General features: G+C 37.1%; 1 protein-coding gene across 6 annotated transcripts in view; it reads left to right on the top strand.

Moving 5' to 3' along the window:
• The window catches only part of RAPH1 (Ras association (RalGDS/AF-6) and pleckstrin homology domains 1), a 132,779-nt gene that overhangs the window by 86,096 nt on the left and 28,114 nt on the right, over nucleotides 1-18,569 (top strand). For 4 of the 6 annotated variants that reach the window (XM_065750382.1, XM_065750381.1, XM_065750385.1 and 1 more), the window contains exons 3-5: nucleotides 2,635-2,740; nucleotides 3,614-4,131; nucleotides 17,307-17,381. In XM_065750382.1, the coding sequence (XP_065606454.1) occupies nucleotides 2,635-2,740; nucleotides 3,614-4,131; nucleotides 17,307-17,381 (699 nt within the window). Of the gene's footprint in view, nucleotides 1-2,634; nucleotides 2,741-3,613; nucleotides 4,137-15,193; nucleotides 15,270-17,306; nucleotides 17,382-18,569 lie in introns of all 6 variants that reach the window. The other 2 variants (XM_065750386.1, XM_065750383.1) reach the window with 2 other exon arrangements.

Below are 18,569 nucleotides of genomic sequence, written 5' to 3'. Positions count from 1 at the left end.
AGCCATACAGTTGCACTTCTGTCTTTTGTAACTACTGAGAAGTGACATTTCCCCCAGAACTTTGAATAACCTCATAATATTTTGTATAAACAAGTTAATGCAGTCTGTTGTGTCTCACTACTTGTTTGGTAAATAGTTGTCTTGATTTAGCTGAGGTCCCAATAAAGGGGCGTGATTAGATTTAATGAACTTCAAAGCGCATTCTGATGTATTTTTAGCATTTGTTGTTATTTATCATCTGCACTCTGAAAGCAGTGGGAGAAGAAGAATTTTGTCCCCAAGTTCCTTGAACTTGTAACTTCCATTTCAGATTTCTTATTCCTGTGTTTGTTTTGGGAGGATTGAAAGTAAGACCCAGATTCCTTTCGAGATGGGAATGCTTGTTAAAAGATATGGAATTGTTAAGATGCCTTTGAGATCATTTGAATTCACTTTGCCCTCTTTAACCCTTTGCCTCGTAAAAGCATTATAAAATGCAACCATGAAATTTTCAACGTGTGAGCAGTGTATGCATTAGCAATTAGTGCCCAGTTATCCTGCTCTAAGAAATAAGTATTTCCTTGCTTTTCATTTTCCAGAACTAACTTTTTGGTGCTGTTTCAGTTCTCAGCAGCTTCTGAAACTAAACTTTTGCGTTAACAAATATGGAGATTGTTCTCCCATAATACAAGGGCTGCTCCAAAATTAATGCCTCCTATCTCATTACGTTCATCCACAATGTCAGAGGTGGCTGTTGGTGCTATGACAGTAAGGGTTGAACCTTCCCACCAATATTCCATTAGTTTTGTTGCCGTGTGGCAGATGGCTGCAGAGGGGCAATCTGACATAATGGTGTCGTCTGACATGGAAGTGTGTTTGAAGTTGAACTCCTCCATGCAGAAAGAATGGCATCCATTGACATTTGTCCATTCTTGCTGAATGTTTGTGGAGACCAAGCAGAGAATGTGTGCACAGTGAGGCAGTGGGTGGTGCATTTCAGAGGTGGTGTCAGTGACATGAAAAACAAACCATGTTCCAGATGTCCAAGGAGATTTTTACAAGCACAGCGTGTGGGCTTTTGTTGATTGCTGGTAAAAATGCATAACTAATAGTGGTGACTATGTTGAAAAATAGCGTTTGATCAAGCAAGTTCTCAGCTACTAGGTTATTGTGCTCTTTATTTCCACAGTAGTTATTAGGAGGCATTATATTTGGAGTTACTCTACATAGTAAGAGAATATCCCAGTTATTTTGAAGGATAGAATTATAGAATGGTTTGGGTTGGAAGGGACTTTTATGGTCATCTAGTTCCAGCCCCCCTGCTGTGGGCATGGACACCTCCCTCTAGATCAGGTTGCTCAAAGCCACATCCAGTCTGGGCTTGAGTGCTTCCAGGGAGGGGATGTCCACAACCCTGTGTACTAACGTAATTATTCTTATGTTTAATAAAACATATTTTATTAATATTAGATGTTTTTAATCAGAATATATTTGCTTTGCAAGTAATCTCTTGGTTCAGTTGGAAGGAATGAGCTCTAATGTGCCTGCTTTGTTTCAAGTTTTCATGGCTGCCTGTAGGGTTCTAGTCTGATAGTTTTCAGCCGTTCTTTAGGGAACAGTATGTAAGCTCCACGAGAAACTTTTTTTCCCACATAATAGAAAACAGTTCTGCATCACTGTCTTCTGATCAATAAGTGATGACTGACTTCATTGAGTAAGGATACAGAAAGTAGAAAAGAAGTGTGGATGAGAAACTTAGATCTTTTGGTGCTAGAAAGAAGATGCTTTTCTTTTAGACAAACGTGTATTTGGGAAAGCTTGATTATTAGAAGTGTTGCTTTTATTCACGCTCTCTGCAGGCCTGTCAAGCAACACCAGAAGCTAGGTTCCCTGTGTAACACTTCTCTTTCTGGGAGTGTCATGCAGCTTTTGGGTTACCAGTTGGATCATAGTGCTCCACTGCTTGGTTTTTACTGCTAGTGGTTAAGGTTTTATGTCCGTATCAGCCTTCATAATGTAACAATTGGATGATTGTGTAGGAAGAGTTATTGTCTTTTGATTTCATGTTTCATTTTGCTGTTTTTGTTTGGTTGGTTGGTTTTTATCCTTTACTAGATATTTTGTTGGTTTTTTTGTTTGCATTTTTTTCCAAAACACCATCATACTTGGGTGGGGGTTACTTTCACAACTCGGCATTTTTCACAGAAAAAAAAGACTTACTGAGAAAAATAGTAGAAATCGATTTAGCAATTAAAAATCTCTTTTTCATAAAAAGGAATTCTCCATTGACTGCTTTTCTGTGCTTATGCCATGGATATGCTCATAATCTAAGTATGCGTTTTTGAGTGTCATGATTTGCATGTGTTAACACCTGTGCAAGTCTCTGCTGAGAAGTATGTAACACCACTGAAAAGTGCATTTGGAATCTGCTTCCTTCCTTTTAATTCTGTAACAGCATGAAACAGATTAATGTCTTTCTTTTCTGTAATTAAGCCTCTGTGATATAGGGATGTTTTCAGTCAAAATCCTGAAGTAAAAGACATTTTTGATATGGCAGGAGCTTTTGAAAAATTGGTTGTAGAGAAAATTTATTTTCATCCATCTTGAAGATTTCTTCATCAAATTTCATTCTACACCTTTTCTTGTCTTTTTCAGAGTTTGGATTCAGATAAGCCTGTGGCACCAGTGAAGAGGTCACCTCTCCATCAAGAAACCAACCTTGCCAACTTCTCATATCGTTTCTCCATGTACAATTTGAATGGTTCGTTGAATTATTTACTTTCTGATGTATTATTTTAGGGAAAAAAATAATAAACGAGAACATTATGAGGTGGTTTAAAAGAATGTTAAAATGCACTGTAGCTAGAAGTAAGAATGTGTTTGATAACAGCCTTGCTTTCTGGTGGAAGAAAGTTTTGAATATTCCCCACTCTTATCTTTTCTACAACCTAATATCTATGAGTTGTGGTCTAGTACTTCTAAAGAAAATCTGTTCTGGGATCTGGTCTTGTGAAAAAGGGAATTAATGTGTATTTGTTAAGTGGGAAGAAAAAGCATCTTGCTTCATGGAGCAGAATGCATTAGCATAGCTACAGATTGCTTTTATGCTAAACAAAAATCATACTTTTCCTTGTCTTAAAATAACTTCCCCTGGTTGTAGTACAGGAAGCCTTTAATTTAAAGATTAGTGTTCATGTATATTATCTTATAGTTGTGGGTTGTTTTTTGTTTGTTTGTTTGTTTTTAAAGTAATGTCACATTTGCCGAGCAAAACACATCTCATTGAAAAGCTGAAGCATGATATATACAAGTACATTTTTAGATTCTGTTCACAGGAGGGCAGTTTCAACCTTTCAAGTGTGACTAAAAATTCACAGGTTTCTCCTATGAGAAGATGTGCTTAACTTATTTTTTGCTTTCTCTTAGACCAGTCAAAAGAACTAGTGCAAATAAACATAATGTTTTTTATTTATTTTTAATCAGTGAGGACAGGTTTTGCAGTGTAGATGGGGAGGGAAAAATACAGCTTCCTTTGCTCCTTTATTCCAGCTATTAAATTCAGTAACATAAAATGAAGAACTGCATAAAGAAATATAGCAAGCCTACTGATACTAAAAACTCTTATTCATTGCAGAAGCCCTGAATCAGGGGGAGACTGTGGATCTAGATGCTCTCATGGCTGATCTGTGCTCCATAGAGCAGGAGCTCAGCAGCATTGGGTCTAATTCAGCAAACAATACTGCAGTGAAACGCCTTGCCACAGAATCCAAAGTTCAGAAACCACCTACTAGCCGTCCTTCTACTAAGCATGGCAGTATGAAAGGATTTTCCTCTTCATCTGGTAAGGTTACTAAACCATCACATGCCAACGTTTCTTTGGATGACATCACTGCACAGTTAGAGAAGGCTTCTTTGAGCATGGATGAGGCAGCCCAACAGTCTGTAGCAGAAGATGCCAAACCAGTAGTTAATGCCCAGCACAGGAGGACAGCATCTGCTGGCACAGTGAGTGATGCTGAGGTGCGCTCAATCAGTAACTCCTCCCGTTCCAGCGTAACTTCTGCAGCATCCAGCATGGATTCTTTGGATATCGATAAGGTGACAAGACCTCAGGAGTTGGACTTGACATCACAAGGGCAACCAGTCACCGAGGTAATATCATTAATTTAATAATTCTTTTGGTGGTTTTTTTTTATTTTATTTTTCTTCTTTTTTTTTCCCTCCTTCTACTCTTATGCTGATACTCCTTGCTAAACGTGTTCCATGTAACGGAGTTGATTACAGATCAGGATTGCTTTTGCATGAGCTACACACAGTGGCTATTTCTTTGCTTTTGTCTGTCCAAAAGGAATCTTAATTTAAAAAGAATTGATATTTTTTTAAGGTTTTTCCCCAACCTTCCTCCTCCAAATCCACTCGTGTTTTAATGTTCTATATTTAATATTTTTCTTCTAAGTAAATCTTGTATGTTGTTTTCAATTTAAATCTGAAAAGTGTACAGCTTTGAAAAAGGGAATTAAAAGTTGAATGACATTACTGCATTCTTCTTACTGTACACTTAGATTACTGCATGTGTGTCAGATACTGTGACTGTCTGTCTGGAGCTATAACAGCAGTTCACCAATTCTTAATTCTCTACTTTAAATGTATGGATAGGAGAACTCCTCCAAGGAATGCCGAACGCATAAAACCTTTTGGTTCATGGTAGAGCAATACCAAATTTGAGATTTTGGTTAATCAGACAGCAATTTTTTTTCTCAGTAAAAACACAGTGAATTTGAGAAGTATTGAAAGTACATAAGAAAATGGTGAAAATGTTCCAGTGAATTTAGGAATTTAAGCTAGAAGTCTCTTGGAGAAACAAAAACCTGATATATTAGAAGACAGCTGTACTAAAACAAGTGTTCACTTTCAGTTCTCTTTTTGGTAGCAAGAAAACAGGAACAAGCTTAAGTTTGTTCTAATCAATAACAAACGCTAATTTGAATTAATTGTGCTTAAACCATATCTCTATACATCTTCAGCAAAAGTTCATCTTATGCAAAGAGCAATGCAGACTTGTCAGTTTCATGATAACTCATCAAAATCACATTTAATTTTTTATTTGAAATGGTGAGAAATGTGCTTCTTACAGAAAAAGCTGATTATCAGGTTCTTTATTACTTGTGGATTTGTATTGAGCGTAGCAAAACAGAGGTAGATAGAAATGTGTCCTTTTCTCTTCAAAAGTTAAAATGCAAACCTTTTCATTATTGCTGTAGATTTAAGAGTTAGAGCCCAGCCTGTGAGAGGCTGATTGTTTTGGTTTTCATTTGTCAGTCATTTTGTTTCTGTTATATGGTAAGACTTTTTCTTTTGGATCCCTGACTGTCATGCATATATCTCTTTTAATGATTAACTTTGTACTGTAATGCACTGTTATCTCTCCTTGAGCTTAAATGACTTTTTTTCCTTTATTTCCTCTCTTCTGTGTGTTGTCTGGTATAAGAAATCTTGATTTTTAGATTTTTTATTTGCTTATTAAAAAATCAAGTTGTTCTTGGTAGTTGACTTTACAGGTATCAGTCTAGTTATCAGCCTCTCATTTAAGAAGTGATACTCTGAGGCATCAGTAAGATTACCCTTCTAACCTCTCATTTTTCAATTCTTTGCATGGTACGAATAACCAACAGACCACCTGCTCCACCTATGCAACTGGATATTGTTGAATCAATAGGTACATTTCCAGAAGTTGCTTTGTCTTCACAGGAGGCTAATCCATATTGCTGCAAGTGTTGCAGTTACTTTCTCATTTGCTTTCTGAGCTCTTAGCCATTGACTTCAAGGCTTGACACTTTCCCTTCCCCCCCCCCCCAAGCTTTTCTCATGTATATATTTGAGAGCTGTCTTTGTAAACCTAGTGATTGCTTCTTAGAAGAATGTGGCTATTGTTTCTTTGCCCAGATAGGTTGCTAAGAATGACTTCTTCAGAGGAGGTAACCAGAAAGTGGTGTTCATTTGAGAGCCAAATTCTCGTCTCTTCTTGAAAGCAAAAACCTTTCCAGTGATCAACAGTGCTGCTTTGTTCCACACTGTCTGAACTGTCTGGTCTTCTTAATTTCAGTAGCTTGAGGAAAGTATTCATTTCTGAGATGTTTTCCAGGAAGTTTATAGAATTTATATTTAAGTATTCAGTATTAAATCTCTTTCTTTATGGGACTTTTACTGTGAGGCTGTTTTTCTTATATCGGTGATGGTGATAGGGCTAAATGAAATTTGTTCAGAGTTTCGATAGATTCAGTGGTGGTGGTTGTTCAGTCAAAGTAATGTTAAAAGTGGGCAAAATCCCAAGGATTTGTTGGTGGAATCACTTGAACAAAGAAGTTTTCTTTTGTTCATTTAGTGGCTGAAAAGCATTGCTTAGGGCTCTATAAAGCTTCCATGTCTGGGTTGTGAACTGAAACACCTTTTCCTTGTAGGACTGAATTCTGTCCTTCCACCCACATAGTTGAGTCAGTTGTACTGTTTCTAATGGAGGATGTCACTCATAGCCTTGGGAGAAGACCTGGTGCCAACGTGGGGGAAAAGAAAACCAGCAAAACACCAAAACCACATCTTTTAATTATTATTATGGAGAAACTGGGAGAAGTTATTACTTCATGGCTTTAGCAGATATGTTTTTAATTTTTTATTCCTACCTAGTGCTTCAGGTTTAGTCTTCCTTCCTATCTTCCTTGTGGCCTTCTGTACTTGGTCTGACCTTTACAATTTTTCTTTGCTTCTGTGGTTCTTAAAGTGGTCAGTGACTTGGCAGCTCTGCCCTTTTGACTGATCCACTCTGTCCTCTCCAGGCAGTGTAAGAACTTTAAAGTTGTCCTTTCTTCCACGGCTAAATTTATTAGAATCACTAGAGGAAAGGAACAACATAAAGTAAAGTACAAGACAGGAGGAAGTGCTTGCCGTAGAAAGAGAACTAAGCTTTGTGGTTACTAACTTCAGCGTTTTAATCTTAGAAAATAATTCTGCAGTGTTTTTGAGCCTTCTGACCTAGAAATGTAGGGAAATGCTGTAAAAGAAAAGCCATGCAATGGCATACTGAAGTTATGTATGGTCTGGTACCCTTTCTGACTGATACTAGTGATAAATGTTATGTAAAAGTGCTGCAGTTCTATAAGCCACCAAAAATGACAAGGAATGAGGGAAGATTGCTGATGTATGCTGGTACATAATAGGGGAGTGTGTAGCCAAGAGTAGAGGGAATACATTTGTTAGTGGTAATGCATTCTTTAAATCTTCTTGCCTGAGCAGTAAGACAGGTACTTAAGTGTGTTCTTCCTTGTCCTAGCAGTCTGCCCTTTGTGGACTTGATGGTATGGAAAATGCATAAGCATCATGACTGTGACTCTCGATGACCCTGTTTGCCAGGAGCATCCTTGTTCTCAGTGTTCTGAATTCGTATGTGCTGCTTTCAGGAGAGATGACTGAAATTCCCTGGATTGTCTGAAATCACAGTTTTATCTGTTGCTGTAATTATTTGTTTTCTCTTTTTCTTAATGACTTAATGCTATCTATTTGGACACTTTGAATGTTAATGGCTTCAAAGTCTTGTCCTGTAGTCTCAAGGTCTTTCCTTGGTGGTACCAGGTGTTGTCTACTGCACTTGTATTCTTCAGTCTACTCTAAGCACTGCTGAGTGAGAACAGTTGCTTCTACCTCCTCAACATTCTGTCCCCTGAAGTTTTTACTCAGTTGAAATTTGTCTTTCACAAAGTTATTTCCCAAATCCTTGTTCTAACAGTATTCTTCTTTAAATTGGTAGGTTGCTTTTTGTCTTCCATGTTTGTAAATCATGTAATGAGTGACATCCACTTTAAATGTTAATTTCTGCTTGAAACTGAATACTTAAATAAAAATTATGTTAATTTCAGACAGTTTGCTTGAATGTAGAGCTGAATGAGTGATATAATAGCATGAATAAGGAAAGTGATGCCTGTATGAGTAACTTGTCTCCTTCTCTTTCCCATACTAATTGTTTCTCCATTCCTTCTGTACCCCAGAAATTCTCTTTTTGCACTGAGCTGTGCTACAGCTCAGGAAAACAAAGTAGTGGGGAGAGAATGGAGAACTGTGTTGATCATGCTTGCATAGCTAGCAATATATCTGATAGTAAAAAGGTCTGTTCATGATCAGTCATTGTTAGTGTCCTGCATGTGCTCAATAAAGACATCACAGATAAGTTTGAGGTCTGCCATCTGGTCTGGCATAATACAGCATCTCTCAACACATCCCTCCCAACATGGTATAACTCTTTGTAACCCAGTTTACATAGCTGAGACATCCTGACTTGTATATGAAAATAACTTATAATTTGATGTAATGATAATTTAGCTGATTGTGTATTTATATGAATCACAGAATCATCAAGGTTGGCAGCGATCTCCTAGATCATCCAGTCCAACTGCCCACCTATCACTAGTATATCTCACGTAGAATCTTAGAATTACTGAGGTTGAAGAAGAGTGCATTCTGTATTGGCCAGAAACTCCTGTGAGATCAAATAGAGAATTTGAAGTGGGTGTAAGGAAAAACAAAGTTTGTGTTCCACAGCTGTTTTTCCTTGATTCTCATATGGATTATTGTAGTTTCCACACAAAAGGAGTACACAAGCTTTTCTAAGCATAGCAGAGTAATGTAGGTAATGTTTTCTGTGTGTTTACTAAGTGTAATATTGCACAAAAAAGTGGTTAAAATTGTGTGGTTTTTTGTTTGTTTTTTATAAAGAAAAAAATTCTGCCAGTTCTATTGTGTCATTAGTTCTACATGCAGAAGGTGTATTCTGGAGAATTTCCACTTGTGTTGAAAATAGTAAATGGAATGGCATAATTTGAAACACAATTAGACCATCTCTCTTCCTTTTTTTTCTTTTTAAAATTACTAATCACTCTTCGGTTACTCAGCATTAGAGGAAAATTGTGCGTTTGTCATCCTGAAGCATTTCTTTGCCTTTCAATTTTGTTGTTCTAAAAGCATGGGCTGTCCAGTTTTTACAGAATCACAGAACTGCAGGGGTTGGAAGGGACCTCGAGAGATCATGGAGTCCAACCCCCTGCCAAAGCAGCTCCCTAGCCCAGGTTGCTCAGGTAGGCATCCAGGTGGGTCTTGTATGTCTCCAGAGGAGACTCCACCACCTCTCTGTGCAGCCTGTGCCAGTGCTCTGTCACTGGGCTGTAAAGAAGTTCCCACACACATTTGCACGGAACTTCCTATGCATCAGTTTGTGGCAGTTTCCCTTTGTCCTATCACCACACACTGCTGAGAAGAGTTCAGCCTCATCCTTTTGCCTCCTGCACCTTAGATGCTTATAGATGTGGATCAGATCCCCTCTGAGTCTTCTTAAGGCTGAACAGACCCCGGTCTCCCAGCTTCTCTTCATAAGAGAGGTGTTCCACATCCTTTATCATCTTTCTAGCCCTCTGCTGAAGTCCTTTGAGGAGATCCTGGTCTATTTTGTACCAAAGAGCCCAGAACTGGATACAATATTCCAGGTGAGGCCTCACCAGAGCAGAGGGTGACCTGCTGGCCCCACTCTTTTTAATGCACCCCAGGATCCTGATGGCCTTTATGGCCAGCCTGTTATCCACCTGGACACCAAGGTCCCTTTCCTCAGAGCTCCTCTCCAGCAGGTCATTCTCCAAGTGTTCTTGAAATAAAGGTAAAATAACTCTTTGCTTGCCAGATTTTGAAGGAGGCTTTCAAAGTACCGTCTGATTAAACATACCACTTTATGAAATGTAAGCAGTGCTTGTATTCTGGTAATCAAATTAATTATTTATTTTGAAGTTTATGCATGATAGTTAAACAATTTTCTTCCTAGAAAATGAACTAGATCCCAAAGATTACTAATATGCTTTTATCCATATCTCCAAAACTAACACCTTTTTTTTTCTGTGTTATGCTTATGCAATCTGCAAAGTAAATGATGGAATAGAATATTTATTTACTTCTGGGTAAGAACTTTTAGAATCTTCAGGAGGCATTCTCAAATTTTAAATTATTAGGCATGTATGGAATGATATGTTGTAAAAAATGAGATGTGTCAAAATAAGTGAAAGAGAAATAAGGACATAAACATTACCCTTGTATTGATCTTGATTCTGCAGTGTATCAGACCGATTTCATAGCCGCAAATTTAGAACTTGCTGTGCAACTTTTTCCACATAGGAAGAGACTCAGGAAAGTTTAGCAGGAAGCTGATTAGAGTAAAAGAAGCAAGAATATATTTATCTTCCAAGATTTCTAGTTGAATGTGCCTGCCTAATGATGAAGCTTATAAATTTCCTCCCTAAAAGGAACAGGAAACGGGACAGTATGATACTTGTCTTTTTGATACAGCTGACTGGCAAAGCTGATATCAGCACAAAAATTTCATTTATAGGGTATTTTGTTACCATCATGATATAATCCTGACAGGGCAGCTCATGACCACTCAGCTGCTGCTCATTCTCCCTAGGTGGAATGGAGGTGAAATTTGGAAAGGTGAAAATGTAAGAATTCATGGATTGAGATAAACAGTTTGCTAGGTAAAAGCAAAAATGATTGTGCAAGCAAAACACAGAATTTATTTGCTACTTACCATCAGTTGGCAGGTGTTCAGTCACGGAGTTCATTGAATATAGTTATTATTGGGAAGGCAAATGCTCTCTTTAAATGTCCCTTCTTTCCCCCAGCTTTTATTGCTGAACATGATGCCAAGTGGTATGGGGTTGGCCAGTGTAGGTCAGCTGTTCTGGTTGTGTGCACTCCTAGTTCCTCACTGTCAAGGCAGCATGAGAGGTACTGAAGTCCTTGGTGCTGTGTGAGTTCTGTTCAGCAACAGCAGCATATTATCAACACAATTAAAAATCTAAAACACAGCAGTATATGAGCCTTTGCAAAGAAAATTTACTCTGTTCCAGCTAGTACACTGGAAACAAAGGTGTTGTTCTTGCTTATTGTTCTGTGGTATTGGAGTCTTCTGTGGACTACCAAATCTGCTGCCTCTCCTGCCTGTTGATTGGCACAGAAACTTTCATGGTAGCCCTTGATTGTCTCCAGAAAAGTAGTGCTTTATCAGTGAAAATTTACCTTTAATATTCTTTCTTCCATCACATTCTTCTGGAGATATCAGACACTTGGTAGTTTCTTGTGTGCAGCTCTTGTGACTTTCTTTTAAGATGAAGGTACATAGTTCAAGCTTCGTTAGCCTCCACTTTCCAGTTACCAGATGAGCAAGTATCCTCTTTAAAATGCTTACACTTCTAGACAGGAGAGTGTTTGTGTGCCGTTTTGATTCATAATACTAAAAGTAGATGCTCTTATTAATAGATGCTATCTACAGTCCAGTGGTCGTTTTTATCCTTTTAGCCTCTCCTTTTACATCTTTACATGCATCTATTAGAGAAATCACCGTCACAGACTTCCATCACTTGTAGAAGACCGTTTAAATTGATTACTGCCTAAAAAATACCAATTACTTTTTTAATTAATCTTTTCATTCAGATTCCTCAGCATTTTGGAAAGATGCTTGTTTTTGTGATAGGCTTCATTAAGAAAAAATTAGAACATTAGTACAGACAAGCTGAGAAAATGTTTGATTAGGAGCTAGAACTCCTACTAGATTAATCTGCAAGAGAAAAAATGCTCTAGGTCCGTGTCAAAGTTTATGTAGACAGCATATGTATCAGAAGAAGCCAACCTGAGTTCAGAAATGTTAATGCTTGCACTATGATGTCACCACATTTTGTCAAAAACAATGGTGGGAGTTCTACTCTACTTCAGTTGTAGACCAATACAGTACAGTACCTTCATTGGAAACTACAAGCTTTGATTTAGTGGAGCTTTTAAAAGTGTAAATTTTTTTTGTAGATATACTGGCCAACTTGAAACAAAGAAATTCCTTCCCTTTTTTTTTTTTTTTTTTTTTTGCTACTTATAATTAGACTAGGGAACAGAAATATCACATCTGTAGGAAATTAGCAACAGATGACTTGTTTGTTCTTAATTCAGATTGCCAAAAATCAAATCTGGAACAGATGACAGAAATTAAGAACACAGCAGCCAACTGTGGAGCATTAAAATCTAAGAGGAGAAAGGAATTTATGCAGTTTAGTTCAGTTGCATATACTGTTATAATATAGGACAAAAGCCAGGGTTTGTCACATTTGCAAAGGAGTTTGAACTCACAAAATGAGACTCTGTTCTGACAAAACAACTGAGAACTGACCTTGCAGCTGTGTCAGTATTGTGAATGCTGGTTAGTGGTTTAGCAGTCTAGATTTTTTTTTCATATGTTCTATCCCCTCTTAATTGAAAGGGTGAATTGTGACTTTTTTTATCTCCCCAGCTATGCATACTTACTGTCTTATAGTGATGAAATTTTTGATGACTTGATATCTGCGGTAAGTTTTTTAGAACTGAGTTATAGTTTAGTAATAAACAAACATGGAAGATAAGGAAAAGTTACTTGAAACAGTTACTGCATAGTGTAAAAAAAGAAACAGTTTTAAACAAACAAACAAAAAAACAGCTAAAGCTGCACATTCCCTACTTTTCTTAGCTGCTTTGATGTCTTGTTTTCTTTCTTTTAAGTAAAATCCTTTACAGAATGATGTCTCTGTAATTCTTTCTGTAATTAATACAATTCCTTGTCAATCAATCGTAGTAAAGTTTGTGGGTTTTTATCCTTCCTCTCAGTCTTTCACTTAAGTGGAGCATCTCTTTTTCGACAGGACAGACAGCTGTTTTCCATGAGGCTATACTTCACTTTTTTTTTTTCCCTCCTATGTTTCCTATTTTGGGAAAATTCCGCTGCTTGAATCCTCTTTCCTGTAGACGTAACTTTATTTGGGATTTCATGTTTGGTTTGTACTCATGTAGGCTTGTGCTGTTGCTGAGTTAAGACAGTCTTGCCCCACCTTGTGTTGGCACTAGTGTTTGTGCAGCTGCCTGGTGATTTGTATCATCTCATGCTCTCCCTGAAAAATAATCCTTCTGAGTAAGTTGTTCCCTGATCTCTTGGATAATGTGGTCAAAATCACTGTTGACCACACAGGAGGTGTATGAGCATATGGTTGAAGAAGGTTAGAATTGACTCTTTCTTGTAGCAGTTTTGCCTAAATGTTCCTCACTAGTAGCAAAACTAAATGTGAACTGAAATGTTTACTGGCATTTATGATTTCTGTCTGTCCTACTGTTTCCCAGGGTACTTGTGTTCAACAGGGCGCTTTTAGAGTATGTCTGCTCTCTCTCTTGATTTGAGAGGCACACAGATGAACAAATAGTGCTTCTCTGGCACATGGCTCAGCAGTTTCTTGGTATGGAATGTCCACAGACTCGATTCTTAAATTACAGCAAATCTCAGTAGGATTAAACTGTAACAGCCAGAACTGACATAAAGTTATAAGGTTCCATAACGGTTCAGCAATACATCTTCTGTTTGTTTGTTTTTTGACTCTTCATACAGTTCAGCAAACAAAAAAACAAAAACAAAAACCAAAAGAAGAAAACCAAACTGCTGAACACTTGGAGTTAGGAAATTCCAGTTGCCTGTGGTGAGATGGAGTTGCACAAGTTCCAGGATGGTTGGCCACTTGGGAGAGCAGAGAAATAGCTCTGGATTGTCACTTCCAATGTCTGGCTCCAATATGCTCTGCAGCAGCCAGGCGTTGCAGTTGTATTAGACTCTAGGATTTTTAGTACTTTTCCACAGTGGCCCGAGCAATTCTCAAACTTGGCCAATCTTTTGTTCATGGATAGTTATTTGCAGCCCAATTGAAATACTGGGCAGTACCACATAAGAGAATGCAACCTTGAGGTTTTTGACTGTGATGGTTTTGACTTCAGTGAGGCTTTGTAGGCTACAGTTTTAATTCTGAAGGCTCCTGCCCAGAAAAAATAGGTTAAGTTCCCATAGACTAGCAGAGTCACAGTCTTTGTGGATGTCACTGACAATAGTCCATTTAATGGTCAGACATACAGAGGTATTAAAACCTTAAAAATAGTTCTGTTTTGCAGGAATTTATAGTAACCATCCCCTAATAGTAAACCATTGTGGAAAATTCCTCTGTTGGCTATAGCTTGGCAGAATTTGTATAAATGGCTGAAAATACATGTTATATATGGAAATGTCAGGTGGTTCTGCTCTCTGATGGTTTAGCATTAGTTCCTAAGGGATAGTAGGACTAGATGATTTTAGTGATTTCTTTCTAGCCTTAATGATTCTGTGATTCTAAGCATCTGTATTCTTTTTCTGACATTTTGATAGGAATAAAATTGAACTCCCTTTTCATTTCTTCATCTCTCATACCTTAACTTTGTAACTAAGTTAGCAAAATTAATGTGCCTGAAATAAATATCCTTGTACCTTTGGCAGAAAGGAGCAAGCATTGGATACCATACTGGAAATCTTTAGGCACTGTGATGTTTTTTAGGAGTGTAATGTTCAATTTCAATCTTTTATTATCCTTTATGTATTACTATCATAATTGAACGTTTCTGTCCTAAGACACAAATGTCCTTCCCTATAACCTTCTCTTACAGAAAAAAAAACCCAGGGAAATAGAAAAATACTTTCTCCATTTCTTTTTAAAATAAATTACAATATGAGAGTGCTTAGGTCTAGGGTAGTGGGTCCAGCTGAAGGAGAGGTAAATCTGTATTCACTTCTTTCTTTTTATACTATCTAACTGTCAGTAAAGCATATTTATGTTACTTGCTGGTGTGAAGAAATTGATACAGAAAGTATATGAAGTTACATAAAGTGACAGTCTGGGTTTTTTTTGTTGTTTGTATTTAGAGAATTTAACTCACAATTGTTACTTAGTCATTGTGCAAGGAGATTGTTGTCTGGGTTTGTTGTGTGTGTCTACAAATGATTTACTGTGGTGTTTTATCTGAAGTTAATGTCTGTTTCCACTCTTACTGTGTTCAAGAACATACTTGCGTCCAATCTCTTTTCCCCTCCAATAGGATGAGAAGATCTGAATCTTGTCTTTAAGTTATTGATCATTTGTCTGTAATAAATAGGGATAAGGGCCACTTCAATTTCTAAACGTAGTTTGGTTTCCTTTGCTGTCATTAATTGTCATCACTTTTTTTTTCACTCTTCTGACTGAGAATAAAGGCTTTCTTTTCCTCCCCTTTCTTTTCCCCTCTTTTCCTTCTGTATCCTTTCCTCCTCATTTTCCCACTTTTTTACTGTTTCTATGGGATGTTCCTTTAATCTGTCCAAGCATCCTGTTAGCTCTTCAGAAGAGGAAACTGAAATGACTCCTGTAAGTTACTATCAGATGTATGTATAGTTTCTGTTTGTCAGCAGTCATATCAATTTGTTTGAAATGTAAAAATCACATTAATAACTTCAGTTGAATCCAGTGGTATCATAATAGCATACGAAGTACATTGTTACAGTTAGACTTCTGCAATCTGACGTTGATCATTGTTTTCTAGTTACTAATTGGGGAAGCCCACTTTAAGTGTACATAATACACTTAGAAGATTTTTCCTTTCTTTTCAAGCAATTGCTCCTGGTATTCCATTGCAAAGGAAAGCAGAAAATGAAATATTTTGGTTTAAATGATATGTTAATCATTTTGTAATGTGTGTTCTTATATATTCCATGTGAAATAACAAAGTATTTGCAAAGAAAAATTTTGGTTCTCCCTTCCCCTCTTTGTAGTCCTTTGGGACAAAGTTTAAATATATATATGTGTGTGTGTGTGCATGTGTGTGTACATATACACACATATATATATACACACACAGTTCTTGAGTTCTCTTTTGAAAATTGTGTATTCTGGCTGTTTCTGCTGATGTCTAAAGAATTCAGCATACTGATATAGTAAAAAATGTAGTAGTTATCTTTTTCAAAAAGCTTTGTAAGCATAGAGGTTTTTGTCAAAGAGTGGTGCTTACTGAATTAGACCTGTTGAAGGACATGGTTTAGTGAGAACTATTGGTGGTAGGTGAATGGTAGGACTGGATAATCTTGTAGGTCTTTTCCAGACTTGGTGATTCTGCATTTCCCTTGGTTTAATTTGGTTCTTGGTGACAGAGGTAGGCTTTTTAAAAAGTATTGCACTGTTTCATAGCTGTCATTAATTAAATCCAAATTAGTGGCACGAGAGTGCCACCAGCTGGTTCTAGATATGAGTTACTGTTAAATTTCCTCTGGGTCAGTAATGACTTTGATGCCAGGTCGTGAGATCTTGGTGTTGTGATGGGTGCCGGGGGAAGGACAGCCTATAGATTTCACAGTGGAAAAGCAAGAACGTCTGTCGAGTACTATTTGAAGTTTTTTTGTTTTGGTTTTCTTAGATTTCATTGGTGTGATTTTTATTTTATGTCAGGGAAAGTACTTTGAACAGAAAAATAGGTTATTTATGAAAATTAGACAGGTTGTCAGAACTTTGATTTAAATTTGAATTCTCAAAGTAGGGAGGAAGGGTGAGTCATTTAGATCCTCACTGTGGTTCAACGTAGTTGTAGTATCTTAAGACAACATAGCAGAATATTTATCTGTCTCTGAACAATGAAATATTATTGGGAAGCCCATATTAAAAGGCAGCATCAGTGCCCTCAAAGCTTGGTGTTTGTTCTGGTCTGTCCTCAGAAATAGGTAAAATATTTTACAATTGCAGTTGTAAAAGAATAGCACGTTGTTCCAGAAGTTGTTCTAAGTTGTAAGAAACCTTCATTGCAGGTTGCTGCATGTTTTGTTTCCTCTTTTTGTACAGGATAAAGTATGTTTTCTGAGAAACTTGCATAATTTTTCACAAAAAAAGAGTGGGAAAATAAAAGCTTAGTTGTCATCATAAATAATCTAAATTTTACTTGTATCTTTTTTCCATGAATATAAAAGCAGTAGTCAGTATAGAAGGCATGAAACGAGTTCCTTGCCTCCATGTGACCAGTTTTCAGTAACTTTGTCCAGCAGGAGTAGAATGTTCAGTTTTACAAGACTGTACAGGATTTTTGAACAGTGGATGTTTTCATTCTAAATGTTCTTTAAAAATAAGTTGTTTCTTGCAGAAAAGAAACCAGTGGCAGGTAAGCAAAGCTCTTCATAATTCTATTCTTTGACCTTTTGTTCAGAGTTAATTAAACTTGTGTCCACTTTTATGCTAGTGTTAGGCTTGTACTATTTTGGAATGTTCATGTTTCTGTGGGAGGGAGATGTAGCGAAGATATAGGTGTGTTGTGTATTGGGTTTTTTTTCCCTTAAACTCTGCTTATCTTCTGTGGTCAATACGCTATAAAATTACTGACTTCTTTTGACCTATGTTCTTTCTCTTTCTTTCTTTCTGAACAAGCACTCCTATTTGGACAGGGAAACCTCCCTCCTTCTGAGAAACATTGCAGGAAAGCCTTCTCATTTGCTGACCAAGGTGATGCTTCTTCTTTCCACCTACATGTGACTGTTTCTATGTAGAAAGTAGCTTTTGTGATATGCTATACTCCTCCCACCCCTGCCCTTTCCGGGAACTTTTGCATTTAGTTATTTTCCTGTTTGCCCAAGGTGTTTTTGAAGAGCATTTAATTGTTTCTGCACATATATCAAAGTGTTCAGTTTCTTGGCAAATACTTAGTAACTATGTCAGCAGGTAAAAATGCATTAGCTATGAAGGAAACATAATGAACTAGGAGTTCTTTTGTTCCTATTCCCACTCATTACTTGAAGAAAATAGAAAAGAGCCACAGTGGTGGAAAATAGGTGAGAGTATTCCATGCTGTTAAAATGCGCTAGTATCCTATAAAGAAGCTCCCTCTCTTTATGAATATAAACTGTAGAAAGTAATAGAATTTATTTATTTTAAACAAAAGCTATTTAGATATAATGTGGGGGGAAGAATATTATAAGAAAGGAATAGTATAAATGAGCTAGGTGTAGACAAAGCCTGATGATAAATACATTTTCCTTACATGTCAGTGATGTACTAAGAGGCCATAAATTGATAATCATTTCCTCTGGTTCAGTTTAAAAATTGTAATTTTCTTACATGTTTCCCCTTGAAACTAGAGTAGGAGAGACAGAGCAAACTAAAAATCTCCCACATTAAAAACAATACATAAAAAGCATGCTGGGATGAAGTATATGCACCTTCATATTGGTGAGGAAGCTTTGGTATCTGAGGTGTCAGATATGTCTGATGCTATTTGCCTACTTACCTAACCCTCCTTGTGTTATTCTTCTAAAAGATGACATGGAGAAAAAAGTCTTGAGCAAACCTGAATTGCCAAGGTAGATTTTATCACTTCAAAATAATAGGGAGAATGTTTGATCAGATTAAATAGTCTGTATTTTCCAATAAAAGTTTAGAATTACTACTTCCTTAGATATCTAATGATTCTTCTCAGAGTGCTCAGCATGCATCTTGACAACAGTTTCTTGACTCTCTTCTAGAGGAGTTTAAACATCAGGTAAAACCATGTAATTTTCTTCCTTTATGAATGTTTCTCCTAAACCTCAAGTCTGTGCTACTTTTCCATTAGCCTGTCAGTTTCCCCCACTCTGTCAACACACACACTTCTATAACCCCAGCACCAGTGATAAAGCAAACAGCCTCCAAACCAAA

This window comes from Cyrtonyx montezumae, unplaced genomic scaffold, assembly GCF_038088225.1.
Source record: "Cyrtonyx montezumae isolate F1298 unplaced genomic scaffold, pur_monq_1.0 scaffold_7, whole genome shotgun sequence".
Taxonomy (NCBI): domain Eukaryota; kingdom Metazoa; phylum Chordata; class Aves; order Galliformes; family Odontophoridae; genus Cyrtonyx; species Cyrtonyx montezumae.
Note: the sequence above shows the minus strand (reverse complement) of the source record. Positions and strands in the feature narration are given on the sequence as shown.